The 19632-nt window shown below is 45.8% G+C and overlaps 1 protein-coding gene across 1 annotated transcript in view; it reads left to right on the top strand.

Moving 5' to 3' along the window:
- The window catches only part of igf1ra (insulin-like growth factor 1a receptor), a 333731-nt gene that overhangs the window by 240181 nt on the left and 73918 nt on the right, over positions 1-19632 (top strand). Inside the window, exons 7-10 of the mRNA XM_059946664.1 lie at positions 476-602; positions 1627-1865; positions 7550-7717; positions 9349-9550. Of these exons, the coding sequence (XP_059802647.1) occupies positions 476-602; positions 1627-1865; positions 7550-7717; positions 9349-9550 (736 nt within the window). The remainder of the gene's footprint in view (positions 1-475; positions 603-1626; positions 1866-7549; positions 7718-9348; positions 9551-19632) is intronic.

Genomic DNA, 19632 nt, shown 5'->3' with positions numbered 1-19632 from the left:
ACTGGGTGTGTTTAGGTGAAGGTGTGTGTATGACACTATGGGGTGTGTGTTAGAGAGTATGTGTGTAATAGTGTGTCTGTCTGCAAACTAGCCAGTCATTACATCCTGCCATCTGCAGGACTGTCACTGCATTCACCTGGTGCTGAATGTAATGTGTTCGAGAGTGTTAGGACCCCAAACCCTCTGGGAATGGTCATGTCCAGGGTCTGGATTTGCTGGGTGCATGGCTATCACAAATCCCATCTGCACTGTGTTGTACCTTGGGAAATATCTGGATGCTGAAGAGTGAACCAAGTACACCAAGATCTTGATGGAGATGCATGGGATCTTGCAAATGGGGATAATCTGCTGGGCTGGCTGTGGCTTTGGAGCGTGTCCCAAGAGCAAGCGAGAGGAGAAACTCCATGTTCTTCATGTCTTGTTTTAATTTACAACAACCTCTTTGCTAACATTGTTGTGTTCTGTTTTCTTTCAGGTGAAAGGCGCATCTTGAAATTCACAAGTAATTCCACTGCAAAGAACAAGATAATACTGAAGTGGGAACATTACCGCCCACCAGATTACAGAGATCTCATCAGTTTTATCGTGTATTACAAGGAAGCGTGAGTGCCTCTGGTTACTGGTTTCCTGACGACCAGCGCCCATGGTAGATCAATGTGGCCAAGTGTTGGATCTCTCTGGGCTTGTACTAAATAGAGTTCAGAAGGATGAGGGGACATCTCATCGGCCTTTGGAAGCAGCAGCTTTTCATTCACTTTGTCTAAGTCCTTTATGATTTTAAACACTTCTAGCAAATTCTCTCTTCGCCTGCGGTTATTAAAGAATCCCTAGACGATTAATGTGAATCGCAATGCCCCACCCCGCCCTGTGCTTGTAAATTTCTTTGGCACCCTCTGCTGAACCTTTCCCTTAAGGTCAGTAATTATAGAAGTCATAAAAAGTGAAAGAAGCCCTTTGGCCCATCTGCTCCCTGGTGACCCAGAGGTAGCCCCAGATTGCTCTAAGCCTCTCCTGTCCATGCATCTGTCCAAACAGATTTCGATATTGTTATTGTACCCGCCTCCACCACTTACAGCTCGTTCCACACACCCACCATCCTCTATGAAGAAGGGATCCCTCAGATCTCATAAATTATTCCTCTCTCACCGTTATCCCATGGCCCCCAGTTTTTGACTCCCCTACCGAAAAGAAAAGACTGCAACCATCAGCCTCCTCTGTGCCCCTCATTCACTGGTGTAGAACGTACAACAGTGCAGCAGAGCACAGACCCTTCGACCCACAAAGTTGTGCTAACCTGTTATCCTACTCCAAGAGCAATTGGACCCTCCCCTCCCACATAGCGCCACAGGGCTGCAGGCCCTGTTTGTAGGCTGTATGACTCAAAGTGACCGCGAGCTCAGTGCGACACACCTACCATGTGAAGTTCACCTCTGTGGAATGTAGTGGCACTAATGGACAACAATGCAATGGCGCAGAACTAAAGCAAATGGGCAAAATAGCCCACAACCATGCTGCTTAATGCGACTGGGCATCCACCTTTGATCAAGGCATAAAGAGGGCTGACAAGTGGGTGGAATGCTGGTTGCTCCTGTTGGTGACGTTAGTGCTCTCTCCCTCTCCTTTTAGGCCCTTTCAGAACTTGACTGAGTATGATGGGCAGGATGCTTGTGGCTCCAACAGCTGGAACATGGTGGATGTGGACCTCCCCCAGAGCAAGAACCAAGAGCCAGGGGTGTACTTGTCGAATTTAAAGCCCTGGACTCAGTATGCTATTTTTGTCAAGGCAATCACCCTTGCTGTCTCTGAAGACGGCCGGAACTACGGGGCGAAGAGTGAAATCGTCTACATAAAGACAAATGCCTCAGGTAACAAGTGCCACTCGGTATCTACACTTTGTTAACTGCACCGTTTCAACTGCTATTGCAATATGTCGCCATTCAGCTGATTATTTATGTAACAGATTTTCCCCCAAGCCATTGGACTACCAACCTACTGACGTGCGCGCATGTGTGTATGCGTATATGTTTACTTGCGTGTACGTGCTGATTTTTTCCTCCACATCGATTTTAGCATGCTATCTTCCCGATTTTGATAAGTGAAACTACACTGTACATACAATATTTTTATTTTATGTAGGCTGTATATTTATCAATTCATTCCTGCTTTTACTATATGTTCGTGTTATTTTAGGTTTTATGTGTTACTTGGTTTGATTTGGTAGGTTATTTTTTTGGGTCTGGGAATGCTCAAAAAGTTTTCCCATATAACTTAATGGTAATTGCTCCTTTGCTTTACAACATTTCGGATTACAAAAGGTTTCATAGGAACGCTCTACCTTCAGATAGCGGGGGGAAACTATTTAGTACAGAATAATTGTGCGCCTGGATGCTGATACTATCGATTGTTCTCACAGCTGGTGTTAAACAATGTTATACACATATGCAAAATTCCAAAACTGCCACGTAAACAAGAGTAAACTTGTGGCACAATGATATAGTAATAATGATAAATGTAAATATTTCCTTCAAAATATATCCACTAAATGTTTACCAATATTAATGAAAGATTGAGGCTCCAGATATTGCTGTTTCAAGGGCAAATAAAGAGAGGACGGAGATGAATGTCTTTTCACTTCAAATCATATCAAAATTAAACTGTGCAGGAAATGATATTAAAAAACCGCTTATGTACAGGAAGTGATGTTTACATAGAACAAGTTGTGTCTCTAGAGGTCAGAACACCATTCCTTCACAGTTGATTAAGCAGTTTTGTTCAGATGAAATGCAATGTGACTGCACGTTTAGAAAAAGCCAAAGTGTTTGTCAGATGGTGAAAGTTTGACATTCAAAGGGACCTGGGTGTGTTGGTTTCTGCCTGGATGTTCTCTTTTCTCCCCTCTCCCATCAAGCAGAATATACAAAAATCTGAAAGGTTGTACGACCAGACCCCGGACAGCTTCTATCCTGCTGTCATCAGACACTTAACGGACCTCTTGTTTGATAAGGTGGATTCTTGGCCTTACAATCCACCTCTGTATGATCTAGCACCTTACTGTTATTTACAGTATACTGCGCCTACTCTCCGATTGTAACACTTTTATTCTGTGTTGTTTTGTTTTACCTTGTTCCACGTCAATACACTTGCTGTAGTGATCGATCTGTGACCAGTATGCCAGGCATGTTTTTCACCGCAACAAAACACAACCAATGCAAATTAAAAGTCACTGAAAGTTGTGTGGATGCAGGAAGGCATTTGTAACTGGTAAAATTCGAGCTGCTGGAGAAAGTCAGCGGATCAGCCAGCACCTGTGGAGGGACACATGATGTTTCTGAATGTGAACTTCATTAGATACGTGGGTTATGACCAAACAAAAAGTGGCGGAGTCACTTAGTGCAGGGGCGGTTATCCGGAGCATCAAAAATCAAACTTACAAATATTAGCAAAAATAGTGAAAAGAAAATTCTTGCCCAGTGTGAGCACCTCGCAGCCCTTATCTCTCTCCCTCACCAAGGGGGGAGAGCTCCTATCTCTCTCCCTCACTGAGGGCAAAGAGCTCCTATGTCTCTCCCTCACCGAGGGGGAAGAGTTCCCTATCTCTCTCCCTCACCGAGGGGGAAGAGTTCCCTATCTCTCTCCCTCACCGAGGGGGAAGAGTTCCCTATCTCTCTCCCTCACTGAGGGGGAAGTTCCCTATCTCTCTCCCTCACTGAGGGCAAAGAGCTCCTATGTCTCTCCCTCACCGAGGGGGAAGAGTTCCCTATCTCTGTCCCTCACTGAGGGCAAAGAGCTCCTATCTCTCTCCCTCACCAAGGGGGAAGAGTTCCCTTTCTCTCTCCCTCACTGAGGGGGAAGAGTTCCCTATCTGTCTCCCTCACTGAGGGGGAAGAGTTCCCTATCTGTCTCCCTCACTGAGGGCAAAGCTCCTTTTTCCAACACTAGGACTTAACATCTTTAATAACCAATAAAGTTAACTTAAGACTACCCATGAGTTAGAACCTGATGCACCCCACAATGTAGTTACAATCATATTACAAAAATGATCAGAAGTATTTAGATTAAATACTGTACACAAACAACATATTCACATCAGAATTAAGTTTAATATCACTGGCATACGTCTTGAATTTGTTAACTTGGCAGCCGCAGTAAGATGCAATACATGATAAACATTGAGAAAACAAATGAATTACAGTAAGTATATATATATTTATTAAATAGTTTAATTAAGAATATTAGTGTAAAAACAGGAATAATAACAAAAAGTAGTGAGGTAGGGTTCATAGATTCAATGTTCATTTAGAAATCAGATGGCAGTGGGGAAGAAGCTGTTCCTGAGTCACTGAGTGTTTGTTTTCAGCCTCACATACCTCCTTCCTGATGGTAACAATGAGAAGAGGGCTTGTCCTGGGTGATGTGGGCCCTTTCTGCTCCTTGAAGGTGTCTTGGATACCATGGAGGCTAGTACCCATGATGGAGCTGACTGATTTACAACTTTCTGTAGCTTCTTTCAATTCCGTTCCGAACTCTCCCCAATACCAGACAGCGATACAGCCAGTCAGAGTGCTCCCCATGGTACCTCTATAGAAGTTTTCAAGTGTTTTAGGTGACAATCAAATCTCTTCGAACTCCTAATGGAACACAGCCACTGACTTGCCTTCTTTATAACTGTATCAATATGTTGGGCAACACACATAGAATGCTGGAGGGATTCAGCAGGCAGCATCTATGGAAAAGAGTACAGTTGACATTTTGGTCCATCAGCTGAGCTCCTCCTGCATTTTGTGTGTGTTGCTCGGATTTCCAGCATCTGCAGATTCTCTCTTGTTTGTGATTCGATATGTTGGGATCAGGTTGGATCCTGAGAAATTTTGACACGCAGGAGTGAGTGAAATTGCTCACTCTTTCCACTCCTGTTCCCTCTATGAGGATTGGTTTGTGTCCCCTCATCTTACCCTTCTGAAGTCCACAATCAGCTCTTTGTCTTTGTGACGTTTACATATCCCCATTACTATAGGAATAGAGTATTCCACCGTCTGTGATGGGAAAGGCACCATAAAGCCAATCTGAGCGCATCTGCTTAGCTTAGGACTCATTATAGGAATATAATAGGAAGGCACTGAAGTGTATACGCTTAACGCAACAGCAGAATGACAGGGCCGTCTTTGAGTGTGTAACTACACATGAATAAGGAGTGTGTTTTCCCAGTGCTCTCCATCGCAGACTTCATCTGGAGTTGACTGGAAGAGCAGAGGGGGTGTGGCCAGTATAAAGGCCACCGATGGGAGTGAAAGCTGCCTTGTGATTGGTGGATCCAGGTGAAGAGATGTTGATTGGCAGTTGGAATCAGGTGGGAGAGGAGGAGAGACTGGCAGAGTTCGGAAGGCAACGAAGGTCTGCAGATGATGGAACCTGATGGTATGTTAGGAAGGGGCTTCGGCCAGTTGGGGCTCATCCAGGAGAAGGGAAACTCTGATCACAGAGCTCCGCTGCCTTGCAACTATAGCTGCTATCGGGGGGAGGCTTCAGGAGTAAACACTCTGGGGAAACCTGCAACTGGATTCCGTAAAGCAGTCAGTCCTACCTTGAGCTCAACGCTAACTGGCAATTCCTGCAATGTCACTGGTGCCAAACTGTATCGGTCTCTGCCGTCCCTTTGGATTCATCAACTGTGTGGAGAGGGGGAGCCTGCTGCAGGGGCAACAGCTTGCTCTCCATGTCATACTGCCCTGGCTTGCATATCATATAGACTGCTCGGACCCATCAACCGTGGTCAACTCCGGCCAGTGGAGGCATTACTCAGAGAGTGGTTGCTGTGTGGAATTCACTGCCTGAGTCAGTGGTGGAGGCAGACACACTAGTGAAATTTAAGAGACTGCTAGACAGGTAATCGGAGGAATTTAAGGTGGGGGGATTATATGGGAGGCAGAGTTTAAGGGTTGGCACAACTGTACTGTGCTGTACTATTCTATGTCCTATTATTAGGAGGGGATTTGAGGACTGGGGTGAAAATATTTTATTGCAATAATACAGGGCCCTGTAAGGCTGAGCCAGGAGTGTTATGTAAAGCTTTGGTTTCCTGGCCTGAGAAAAAGGTAATCAAGTGGTGGAACAGAGATAAACCAGTGTATATCTGGGATAGAGGGTTTGCTGATAAGGAAGGATCAGGAATACCGGGATTGTTATTTCTACAGGGTCATTGAGAACTGATCTCTTTAAAATTCCCATGCTTATCAGGAAGAACATTTTCCGCCCTCTCAAGAGTCTCAGTCTCCTAATAATGGGAAGGTAATTTAGTACTTAGTAACAGAGAAATTTCTTATCTTGGAGGAAGTGAATCTTTGGAAACCTCTACAATCAGAGACGAGGAGGAACTTCTTCGGCCAGAAGTGAATTTGGAATTCATTGTCACAGATGGCTGAGGAGGCCGAGTATGTTTAAAGCGCAGGTTGATAGGTTCTTGATTATTCAGGGCATCAAAGATTACGGATAGACGGCAGGAAAATGGTGTTGAGAGGGATAATAAATCAGCCACGATGGAATGATGGAACAGACTCAATGGACTGAATGGCCTAATTCTGCTCTTATATCTTATGGTCTTGCTCTGTATAAAAAAAGCTTGCCGGGCACATCTCCATTGAACTTTCTTGCCTGAAGTGCTTGCTCTCTAGTATTAGACATTTCAACATCAGCGAGGAAGGTATTGGCTGCTGCCTCTCTCCACGTCTCTCATAATAAATCAGGTCTCCCGCAAGACTCTGCCACTCCAGAGAAAACACAGGTTTGTCAGCCTCTCCTTATAGGTCACGCTCTCTAATCCAGGCAGCATCCTAGTAAGCTTCTTCAGCACCCTCTCCAAAGCTTCCATACCCTTGGGCTGACCAGAATTGAATTCAGTACTTCAGATGTGCTCTGACCAGAGTTTTATAAAGGTGCGGCTGTGGAAGGCAAGGGTTAACATAATATCTAGGCAGGGATAGACTGTAGACAGTCCAGCCCAGACCTTTGAAAGAGCAGAGCTTCCCTTTGCAGCAGGAGACGAGATGAGTAATCCAAGGCGCACACACCAGTTGCTTTACTAACGTCAATGTATCATCTATTGTCAGCTTGTAGTTTCTAGACTTTTAACACCTGTGAATAGTGATTGTTCTTGCAAGTACGGAAATCAAACGTACATAGTTTACTAAATGGTCTATATCCAGAACTGCTAGCCAATTCTGGATAAAACTGGCATTTCTCCGTTCAGAATTCAGAACGGTGTGTGATGGGGCCACGCTGTTCTCCTTGTGCACGAGTGAAGTAAAGTGTGATTGAGTCGTAAGTGTGTGAGTGTTCTGGGTCCAGTTATTTTACTTTATTATTGGTGATGTCACAACGTAACTTCCTGACTTTTGGACTCTAGTAAAGGCAAGCATACAGATGTCTCCTCTACCACCGCATCAGCTTGTGCGGAGACCGCGTTGTTTCTGAGGGTAGTGGGCTTTGTCCTTGGGGTAGTTCAGATTTGACTGTGTGGTGTTCAATGGAGTTTTGCTGTGCTTTCTCTCCCCAGCTCCTTCGGTTCCCCTGGATGTGGTGTCAGTGTCCAACTCCTCGTCGCAGCTCGTGGTGAAGTGGAAGCCACCTGCCTTTTCGAACGGGAACATCACCTACTACCTGGTGCGCTGGCAGCAGCAGCCCGAGGATGCAGAGCTTTACAAACATGACTACTGTCACAAAGGTAAAAGGGGGCAGGGCAGGCGGGAAGATGGTTCTCCCCGGTCGTGTCCTGGGGATGGGATGGAAGTTAGGGAAGAATGCGTCACAAAGGCTTGCACAGCAACAAGTAACTGAAATGCTGGAGGCTCTCAGCTGGCTGGGCAGCATCTCTGCAGAAGGCTGGCGTTTCAGCACTGTGAGCCGTGTTTTATCTTTACAGACGCTGCCTGACCGCCTGAGTATTTCCACCACTTCCTGCTTTGAGATCAGATTTTTAGCATCTGTTTTTTTAGTGACTTCAGCATATCTGCCTGAAAGACCTATTGCAAATCCTGCTCCATCCTTCTCCGCTTTCCACCGGTCTTTGGGTGAGAAAATGAGAAACTTCTCCTAGCTTTTGCCTGTGAAGCCTCCCGAAGTTCCTGCCCTCGAGTTGGAAACCGCTTCTGTTTGCTCACTCAGAGCTCTGTATGAGATATTTTCCTGTGTTCTTCTCCGGGAGGTCAGGTAACGGGGGTAAAGGGGAGTAATGATGGGGTAATATTAGGATAAAGGTAGGGTAAGTTCCCAGGAAGCTCAAAGTTGGAGGATGGCTAGTTTGATCATAAGATGTAGGAGCAGATTTAGTCCATTCAGCCTATTGAGTCTCTCCACTATTTGATTACTCTTGATTTATTTTCCCGCTCAACTCCCTTCTCCGTGTAACCTCTGACACCCTTACTAATCAAGAACCTATCAATCTCCACTTTAAATATACCCAATGACTTGGCCTCCACAGCCTCCTGTGGCAATGAATTCCACAGATTCACTGCCCTGTGGCTGAAGAAATTCCTGCTGGTCTCTGTTGTAAAGGGACAGTTATTGTTGTATTCTCAGGCTGGTCATAAACTCCTCCACTACTGGAAACCTCTGTTCATCCACTCTGTCTAGCTCTCTCAATATTCAATAAGCTTCAGCATTCTTGGTGTTGAGGAACAGGCCAACATGCTGTGTTTGGTGGAGCAGACAGACTCGATCCCAGGGAAGGCAGTGTTTCCCTTCGATGACCTAAGTTGCCTCATCATAACAAAAGGTCTGAAAGAACACTGAGTGTAGAACAGTATAGCACAGAAACAGACCCTTTGGCCCAAAGTGTGCCAAACTGCTAAAAAATAAACCACAAAAACCCATAAACTAATCGCTGCTACCTATACAGTCCCTCCATCTTCCTCATACTCATGTGCCTATCTGAACATCTCTTAAAAGCCTCTAATGTGTTTGCCTCCACCACCACACCAGGCATCCACCACTCTCTGAGTAAAAAAACTTTACCCCGCACATCCCCTTTGAACCTGCCCCCTTCTCACCCTGACCATGCCCTCTGGTTTTAGACATTCCTACCCTGGGAAAAAGATACTCTGTCTACTATATCCATGCCTCTCATAATCTTATAAACCTCGATCAGATCTCCTGTCAGCCTCCGGCTCTAGCCTCTCGTGATAGCACAATGCCCTCGAAACCAGGCAGCATCCTGGTAAACCTCTTTGCACCCTCTCAAAAGCCTCAACATCCTTCCTATACTGGGGTGGGAGATTCCTTGTCACGCACGTTCAGCGTGCGGGAAGCAGGTGTAACCCACTGCGTTCTCACTTGAGCTTCCTCTCACTTCTCCAGGCCTGAAGCTGCCCACCAGGATCTCGGCCACAGGGACAATTGACCTGGATGGCAATGGCGATTCCAAACCCTCGGATAAGAATGGCCAGGGACAGTGCTGTGCCTGCCCAAAGACCCAGGCTGAGATCAATGCCGAAGCCGAGGAAGTCATGTTTCAGAAGTCCTTTGAGAATTTTCTGCACAACTCCATCTTCATGCCCAGGTAATGTGACCACATCTGTTCTAACCAGACTTCGGAGCCGTGTTTGTGAAGTGGCTCGAACTCGCAGCTGTTGCAAGAGACGCGAGTTTCTGAAATACGTTCATAACCTCTTGCCCCGAAGTATCTGCTGGAAGTGCTTGTGAATTATGGGACTGCGGCAGTCATTTGTGCACAGCAAGATCCCAGAAACTGCAGTGTGACACAAGGGTGCGTGTTGCTCATGTTGGTTGAAGGTAGGTATTGAATAGGGCACGGCAAAGAGTTCCAGCACTGCTCTTCAAAGTGGTGCCGGTTACTAGGCTGGTGCTTGGTTTTTTCTGCCATTTCCACCCTTATCCTGTGTTTCCATGGTCTGTGGTAGCACAGCAGTAAGTGTAATGCTGAACAGAGCCAGCAATCACAATCAGAGTTCACGCACAACACGCTGGAGGAACTCAGCAGGTCGGGCAGCATCCTTGGAAACGAGCAGTTAACGTTTCGGGCTGAGACCCTTCATCAGGACTGAAGTGGGAGGGGGCAGGGGCCCTATAAAGAAGGTAGGGGGAGTGGGAAGGAGAAGGCTGGTGGGTGCCAGGTGAAAAATCAGTAAGGGGAAAGATCAAAGGGGGAGGGGAAGCAGGGAGGGGATAGGCCAGAGAGGTGAAGAAGGAATGTAAGGAGAAAGGACTATGGGTTGTAGAAGAAGGTGGAACCATGAGAGAGGTGATAGGCAGCTGGAAGAGGAGGCAGAGTGAAACTGGGATGGGGAAGGGAGGGGGAGGGAATTATCTGAAGTTGGAGAATTCAGTGTTCATGTTGAGGGGCTGGAGACTACCCAGACGGTATATGAGGTGTTGCTCCTCCAACCTGAGTTTGGCCTCATCATGGCAGTAGAGGAGGCCATGTATGGACATAGCCGAATGGGTACGTGAAGCAGAGTTGAAGTGGGTGGCAACCGGGAGATCCTGTCTGTTGTGGCGGATGGAGCGGAGGTGCTCGACGAAGTGGTCCCCCAATCTGCGCCAGGTCTCACTGATGTAGAGGAGTTCAATTCATACGGCAGTCTGTCGGGAGTTTATATGTTCTCCCTGTGACCACATGGGTGGATTCCTCTCACATCCCAAAAGCATATAGGTTAGTAAGATGTGGGCATGCTATGTTGGCACAGGAGGTATAGTGTTTTCTGCGGGCTGTCCCCATACATCTTTGGACCTTGCTGGCCATTGACGCCAACACTCATTTCACTGTATGTTTCGATGTATGTGGGACAAATAAAGCTAAATCTTTTAATCTTTAGATTCCACCACCTTCTGACCTCTGTTGCCTCCACCTCTCACCTCCTGTCTGCTGTTGCTATTCCCACCCTCCTCTTCCCTCATTTGCTTATCCCGGCTCCTCGCCGGGATCCACCCCATCGTCTGCCGGCCCTTCCTCCACTCCCACTTTTTATCCTGGCGATCTCCCTGCTGCCCTTCGGCCCAGTTGAAGGGTCTCGATCTGATATATCAACTGCCCATTTCCCTGCACAGATGCTCCCTGACCCGCTGAGTTCCTCCCGTTTTTCTGTCTGGGGTTTAATTTAATGTCTTTCTCTGTCTTATCTGAAAGGCAGTGTAGCTGCCAGTCCCTGGCTCAGTTCTACACTGGAACTTTGTGTTCCTGTCTCTGGGCACATCCTTAAATCTGAACTGGAGTGCGAGATCCAGTTAAATGGCGATGACAAAGAGCCATTCCTGTTTCAGTGGCTGCTCAGCACAGAAATACTCCGGGGCACGAGTGAGCACGTGCAGAAACTGGCACTAATCTTGTGTGCCATGGTAATTACTAATGAACTAGTAACAATAACTATCGACTCTTGTTCAGGAAGAAGGATGAGTCCTGTTGCTTGTTTGCATGTATTCATTGCTTTACTATTAATAAAAGTATAACAGAGACAGATTGAAATAAATGAGGCATTTTAGAAAACTTGTTGAAAAATGATTAGTAAAAGAGGATTGAAAATAACATCAATCCTAAATATTATTGTTATTGTAACCATTTACTATCCAAATACTGATGAGTATACACCAGATCTGTGAGGATTTTAAAATGTATCATCCAACGTTATGTGTTCTTGCAACCGTCTAGCTGGCTCCAGGCCGGCATGAGACGCTTCCTGTGAAAAAATCTCTCTGCTCTTCGATTGCAAAATAAATCATCCACTCTTTCATTTGACAGTAAAGATAATCATTATCTATTTACAGTACTGTGTGAAAGTCTTCAGCATTTATATATAGCTAAGGCGCCTAAAACTTGTGCACAGTGCTGGATTTGTCAACGTGGAGTGGAAGTCGAGTTTGTAAAGCTGCCAGAACAAAGGAAACACGAGGAAATCTGCAGATGCTGGAAATTCAAGCAACACACACAAAATGCTGGTGGAACACAGCAGGCCAGGCAGCATCTATAGGGAGAAGCACTGTCGACGTTTTGGGCCGAGACCCTTCGTCAGGACCTGAGGAAGGGTCTCGGCCCGAACTGTCGACAGTGTTTCTCCCTACAGAACAAAGGATGTTGGGAATGGTGAGGATGGAACTCCACAGGAGGGGCGTGGGACAGGTGGCAGAGATACCAGAGAAGGGCATCTGATTCCAAACAATTGGTTTATTGATCATCACAGAATGTCTGTCTGGTGTTTCCTGCTCCTTTACCTCTCCTTCTCCTAATCATGATTCCGCTCTCCCTGTTCCCTGTCCACAATAGAGACCCATATCAGAATCAGGTTCACCATCACTCACATATGTCTTGAAATTAGGTTTATTTTGTCCCCCCCCCATGAACTGGAGCTTTGGATTCAATCAGATTGTTCAACTGGGTGATTGGGTGATGCTTGGAGGTGGACTGAGGCAGGCTGCGGAAATTGGGGGACAGTTGGCCCCATCTTAGAGGTGCCGGGGAGGACCAGCTGTTTTCAGACCTGCTCCCTGCGACCTCTGACCAGATTGTGCCCTGGGTCAGCCTGCGTCCTGTCCACCTACTTAGTTTCTGAGCAGATGCCTGGTGCTCCCTCTCATCTGCTTTGTGACTGACAGAACTAGCCCATGTGGAAGCTGTAACTGGAAAATATAAAAGTCTATTCACATAGCAAATCTTCGAGAAAGTGAGTCCAGGAGAATCTCATTCTCCTTTCATGTTGTACACTTCTTCAATATAAAGATGACAATAACGATTAACTACACTTTCAATTGCTACAAATCATCCACTTCACATTTTGAATATGCTCAGCTAAATTCCCAGAATTACATATTTACAATGGTGGCTCATCCCAACTAGCAGAAACCCGTGGAATATGCAGTGCTAGTGTCGGTTCCAAAAGCCTCTGAGCATAAAATCCAGACTACCCCTTTTGTTCCTGCGTTGAAGGATGGCTCCATGAATATGTGACTAGCCCAATGGAACATCACAGCACAGTAGAGGCCCTTCAGCCGACAATGTTGTTGTGCCTTGTGGACCATCGGGCCTTTTCCTCAGCATTTTTGTCTGTTTTTTGACGAGTCTGAGTTGCTAGCTCGATGCTCAACCCAGCACAGATGGGAAACATGCAAGGAGCTGGCTGGATTCGAACCCAGGAGCACTCGCCTCGAAGGCCGGTGTGGATACTGCTGCGCCACAGGCCGGCTGACAATGTATGGTGACCTTTAACCTATGCTAAAATCAATCTAACCCCCCCCCCACCTCATATAGCCTCCCATCTTTCTATCATCCATTCACTTTTCTTCAGAGTCTTTTAAATGTCCCTAATGTCTCCAAATCCTCCTTGCTCACCAAGAGCTTATCCACCTCTGTCTCCACCTTTAAAATAAAGAGCTTTCTTGTAGAAGATCTACCATCCTCAAAAAAAAGATTCATCTTTGTCTTCAGTGGGAGCCCCTTTAATTTTAAATGCTTGCCTGTATTGCAGGATTTCCTGTGCCTGTGGAAGATTGGATGGAATTTGCCCTCTTGCCCACTCCTCTCTCAGCTCCCACCACCAAGCAGAAAACTTGCAAAATCACTGTTTCCTTCCCAGCGCTGTCTGCCAACACTCAAAGTATTGCAAAGTGCTTTTTCAGGGACTTGATAAACACTTCTAAAAAACAAATCATTCCCTTAATGATTGCTGTCAGCGGAGACCCTCCTATTGCTTACAACCCTTAACAAAATTCCCTCAGGGAAACTCTGCCCGTCTTGATCCCACCTTTAGGAACGAACTGCTTGCCAGTATCACCCATTAACGTTGTCTCTAGCAGCCTGTTTACAGAGAGGGACTGGCACTGTGTCACAGTGACCCAGTGCAGGATATGAACCCATTCCAAAGCTGTCTGACTTGGCGAAGGATCCTTCTCTTTCCCTGATGGATATCCGGAATTGCAGTAATAGACTGCTTGGGAATGATGAGCAAAGTCAGGTCTCAGACAGCTGGTTTAAAATCTCCATTCTGCTCTGTTTTAATGCTCGGACACATTGAACTCTACAGTTAATTTAGTAGCAGTTGTTTTAGACAAGGAGTCTCCTATAACATGCTACACATACAAAATCCTGGAGGAACTCGGCAAGACAGGCAGCATCTGGGGAGGGGAATAAACAACGTTTCAGGCTGGACTGGAATGGAAGGGGGAAAAGCCAGAATAGATGGCGTACAAGATAGAAGGTGCTAGGTGAAGCCATATGAGGGGAGAGGCATGTGGGTGGAGTAAAGGGGCTGGTTAGAAGGTGAGAGGGGGAAAAACTAAAGGGCTGAAGAAGATGGAGAGGAGAGAAGATAGGAGAGGAGAATGGGCCACGGAAGAAAGGGAAGGAGGAGAGCACCAGAGGGAGATGATGGTTGGGGGAAGAGAAGGGAAGGGTTATGAGGAGAGCCGGAATGGCAAAGAGAGGAGGAGGAGGTTAGAGTAATTAGCTGAAGTTTATAGAAATCGATATTCATTCCATCAGTGGAATATAAGGTGTTGCTCCTCCAACCTGAGGGTGGCTCAACATGGTCACAGAAGTCATGGAGACGTACAGTCGAGCAGATGGCATGACTCTGAGTCCCAGCCCCTGTTCTGGTTCTGGCTGTTTAGACAGATACACGGAGAGGAAAAGTTCAAGAGGGATATGGCCCAAACATGGCGGGGTGGTGGTGAATTGGCATGAAGGATCTGGTCCATGTTGTCTAACTCTGTGATTCCATTGAGATGGATTAATGTTCGAGTCTCAGTGTCAGTGAAGATTGGAATGAGATAGATTGGATGTTGGCAGTATGATCCTCACAGGTGTTTGGATTTGGAATCTGCATTTCGGACTGATATCAGGAGAATCTGGGTGCTTGGGCACTCATGGAATTTCTACCACAGGTCGAAGGCCAAGTCATCAACAAATTCAATCAGGGTGTAGATGTTATATCTCAGTGCTAGAGGAATCAAATGATTTGGGGAGAAGGCGGCAACAGGGGGGCTTTGTCAGGATGATGAATATATGGAACAAGCTGACAGAGGAGGTGGTAAGTGCAGATACGCTTTCAGGAACAGCTTCATCCCCTCCACCGTCACATTTCAGCGCAGTCCAAGAAAACTGCCTCACTATTTTGCTCTCTTTTTGCACAACTTGTTTAATTTTATACATATTTCTGATTGCAACTTATCATTTTTTCATGAATTGCACTGTATTAGCTGTCAGAAAACGAGTTTCATGACATATGTTAGTGATAATAAACCTGATTCTAATTCTGACATTTGGACAGGAAATACTTAGGGAGATGTGGTCCAAACGAATTCAACTGGGACTAGATTAGCTTTGCATCCATTTCAGAATGGACAATTTAGGCTGAAGGCCTCCTTCTGCACTGTGTGACTCTGTGACTCCTGTGACCGATGATGGAGCAATACTGAGTGACTGCTGCCAGTTTTCCATGTTCTGTGTTGCCGGCTCTCCACGGGCAACTTTTTCTCTGGTTGGGCTTGTGGAAAGTCTAAACCAGTCTTCATTTGCACCACGTCCTTAAACCCATGCCATAAGCCATGAAGGTTGCTGAAATGCCTTTGCCCTACTGTAAGCCAGAAGACTTTTTATTTGGGATGTTGAAAAATAATATCTTTTGTCTCAGATAAACGTCCTCTTTTCCAATAATTGTGTTCGGAGGCCTGACCAGTTGGCAGTATTCCAGGAGTGGCTTCACCAGAGAGTGATAAAATTGTAACAACTGGACTCTGCTCTTTGAAGCCCCTACAATAATGACAAAAATATTGTTTTCCTTGCTAATTATTTGCAATACTGGACCTCAGAAAGAAGATGGTGTCAACAAACAACACGGGAAAGTTTGACATCCTTCAGACAGTTCATGAAACTACTTCTTTCACTTGTTTTACATCTTCCTTTTCTTTAAAACGTGGCTCTACTACTGTTGGAGCCTGTGATCTACATTTTAGTGGTGAGTTTTTGGGCCGATTGAGTGATATGGCACTTTGCTGCCTCCAAGGATTTTCCGTGAGGCGTGCAAGCCCATGATCGAATCCATTTTCAGCTGATCTCACTGACTAAGGCACCGAGGAGGATTGAAATCACCGAGGCGAGTGTGGAAGGTGAACAAGTGTTCACTGGGAACCAGAAGTGATGTTGGTGAACTGGTCACATGTGTTCACGTTGGCTGGAGAGCCCCGAATAAACATGTTAGTGCTACCTGTGCTAAGCTTGTCTTTGTTAAGAACAAACCTAACATTCTTTGAATGGGTTCTAAGGTTTTCTTTGTTTCATGGCTGTCTGCGGGGTTGTATATTGCATACATACTTTGATCATAAATGTACTTTGAACTTGGGTGTAAGAATACCCAGATTCTCTGAACAGCAGCATTTCAATCTCTCACCATTTTACAATTTACTTTACCTTTCTGCTTCTTCTACTAGGCTGGCAGACCTCTCAACTTCCACATTATTTTCAGTCTGTCCATTATTAGTCATCCCTGTCCTGTGAAACTTCCTCTGTTTCATCCTTGTAGCACGCTGCCACCTAGCTTCATGGAACAGACAAATTGGATATATTACACTTGATCCTCATTGGCGCTACTATGTACCGCAATACAGTGAAAAGCTTTTGCTTGTGTACCACCAGGTAGATTAAGGCATACATAAGTGCATTGAGGTTAAAAAAAAAAGTAATGCAGAATAGATAGAGTGGATGTGGAGAGGACGATTCCAATGGTGGGAGAGCCTAAGACCAGAGGGCACAGTCTCAGAGTGCAAAGGCGTCCCTTTGGAACAGAGATGAGGGGAATTTCTTTCAGCCAGAGGCTGGTGAATCTGTGGAATTCATTGCCACAGATGGCTGTGGAGGCCAAGTCATTGAGTATATTTAAAGCAGACGTTGATAGGCTTTTGATTAGGAAGGAATTCAAAGTTTACAGGGAGAAGGCAAGAGAATGGATTTGACAGGGGAAATAAATCAGCCATAATCGAATGATGGAACAGATTCAGTGGGCTGAATGGCCTAATTCTGCACGTATGTCTTATGGTCTTCAATGTCGGATTTACAGAGAAAGTGTAGAAACATTAGACAAATAAATGTAAGGGCCACAACCAGGTAGGTTCGGAAGTCTGAGTTCAGGAATCTGTGAAAGAGGGTCTGGGATAGAAGCTGTTCTTGAGTCTGGTGGTACGGGCTTTTGTACACTCTGTTTGATAGCAGAGCAGAGAAGAGAGATTGCCTGGGGTGGGGTGGGGGGTCATTAATTATGTCAGCAGTGATTGGAGTGGAGTCTGGTTTAAATGATGGGTTGTGTTCACAACACTTTTTCAAGTTCTTGTGAGAAGCTAGGTTCACTTTTCTAAGACTCTATAACTGCGATGAAGAGGAATTTCTTTAGCCAGCAGACAGTGTATCTGAGGACTTTGTTGGAGGCTGAGTTATTTGGTGTATTTAAGGCAGATACGGATAGGTTCTTGTTCAGTCAGGGAGAATGGGGTTGGTAAAAAAAACAATCAACCTGATTGAATGGCAGATCAAACTTGATGGGCTGAATGGCCTAATCATGTTCCTATATCTTATCATCCACTGTGCTCTGATTTCCACTTTCCCACCTATCTCCACACACTTTCATAACTTCATCTTGAATCTTGTCTTTGAATCTATTCTCTGCCCGATCTTGCACAGCTTTCAGGGAGGGAATTCTAAAGTTTTGTAATGCAATGGGTGGAGGCGTTTCTACTCACCTGTGTTCCAAATGGGCAGCCCACTTCCCCGGACAATGCCCCCAGTTCCCGATAGTCCAGCTGAGGAAGACTTGATGAGGTCCCCTCTCAATTTCCTTAACTGGAACCTCACTCCTAGCCTGTGGCTAAGTAATGCTCATGAAATCTGCAGTGAAGTTGATCTTCTTCGGAAGAACTCGAACGCATGTCAACTTAATCATTAATTCCGAGGGTTTTGCAAGTGGATCATCGTGCACCTAGATAAAGATCATTTCAAATATACATTGATTTGATTATTTGTTACATGTACATTGAAACATGCAGTGCAATGTGTCACTCGCATTAATGAACAATGCAGTGCAAGGATGTTCTGGGGGCAGCCCACAGGTATTGCCATACTTACAGTGCCAGCGTAGCATGCCCACAACGTCCTAACCTTTGGAATGTGGGAGGAAACCCGCCCGGTCACAGGGAGAATGTGCAAACTCTTTGCAGACAGTGGCGGCCATTGAACCCCAATCAGGCAGCTGGCACTGTAACTCACTGTGCTGACTGTTACGCTACCGTAACATCATGTGAAGTTGGTACAAAAGGAAAACCAATATCAAAATGAAGTGTTACAGAGAAAGTGCAGTGCAGGTAGGTAAATAAGGGCAAGAGGTAAATAGGGAGATCAAGAGTTTAGCGTCGGAGACGTAAGAGACTGCAGATACTGGAATCTAGAGCAACAAACAATCTGCTGGAGGAACTCAACGGGTTAGGTCAAACCCCTACACCAAGACTCATGAAGGGTTCCAACCCATCATCAACGATTCCTTTCCTCTTACAGTTGCTACGCGATCCGTCAAGTTCCTCCGGCTGACTGATTGTTACAAATCATAAACCCAGGGGATTCTGGAAATCCAGAGCAACACACAGAAAATGCTGGAGGAACTCAGCAGGTCAGGCAGGGAAGAAGCAGTCAATGTTTTGGGACAAGACCCTGCGTCAGGACTGGAAAGGAAGGGGAAAGAAGCCAGCTTGGGGTCTCGGCCCGAAACGTAAATCGTTTGTTGCCCCAAGAGTTCATCTTTGTTGCAAAGAGGATCATTCAAGAGTTTTATATCAGGGGGATGGACTGCCCTTGAGCCGAGAGGGAGCGGCATCATGGGATGCAAGAGACGAAGCTGAGGCGCAATGTTGACAGCGCACTGTTCTCGAAGACCAGGTCTCTGGTTGTCAAAGCTCTGCAGGTCTTCCCCCAGATCCCTCGATGGAGATTGATGCAGTGTTATGCTAAGCAGCCCCTTTGTTGTAATTTCTCTGGTCCGGCTGGATGGCATGAGGCAAATTAAATTGTCTGTCGAATCCAAACTGCTCTCTCTGTGTTGTCATCCTTTATTTCGATAAAACTACATATTCATAAGTAGCTCCATTAACAGATGTTAAGCGAGTTAAATACACCAGGGAATACTCATTCCTGAGATTAGCAAAAAGCTTGTCTTCATTGATCATTTTCTCAATATGACACTGTTAACTTTTATCCGCAGTGATCCCAAACAGAAGAGCAGTGTCAGTAAAGTGCTAATTTTAATCAGCATAAAATTAAATGTTCAACTAATCAGTTTGGCAGGCCAGTCCTAAAGGGCGCAGTGTCATGCCTGTTACTTAATTGGCTGTTTGAAGGCTGCTTATTCAATAAAGTGAGAGTGATGCATTTGCCTGTGATCTGGTGTTTCTGCTGCCACGTGCCCGGTTTGCCCACTGTGTCAATGAGATTGAACTGGAGGACACTGAAGTGGGTTGGCGCGGTGGCGTAGCCGTTAGCACAACGCTTTGCGGTTCCAGGTTCAATTCCCGCTGCTGCCTGTGAGGAGTTTGCACGTTGACCGCGTGGGTTTTCTCCAGGTGCTCCGGTTTTCTCCCACAATCCAAAGATCTACTGGT

Source organism: Hypanus sabinus, chromosome 21 (assembly GCF_030144855.1).
Source record: "Hypanus sabinus isolate sHypSab1 chromosome 21, sHypSab1.hap1, whole genome shotgun sequence".
Lineage (NCBI taxonomy): Eukaryota > Metazoa > Chordata > Chondrichthyes > Myliobatiformes > Dasyatidae > Hypanus > Hypanus sabinus.
Note: the sequence above shows the minus strand (reverse complement) of the source record. Positions and strands in the feature narration are given on the sequence as shown.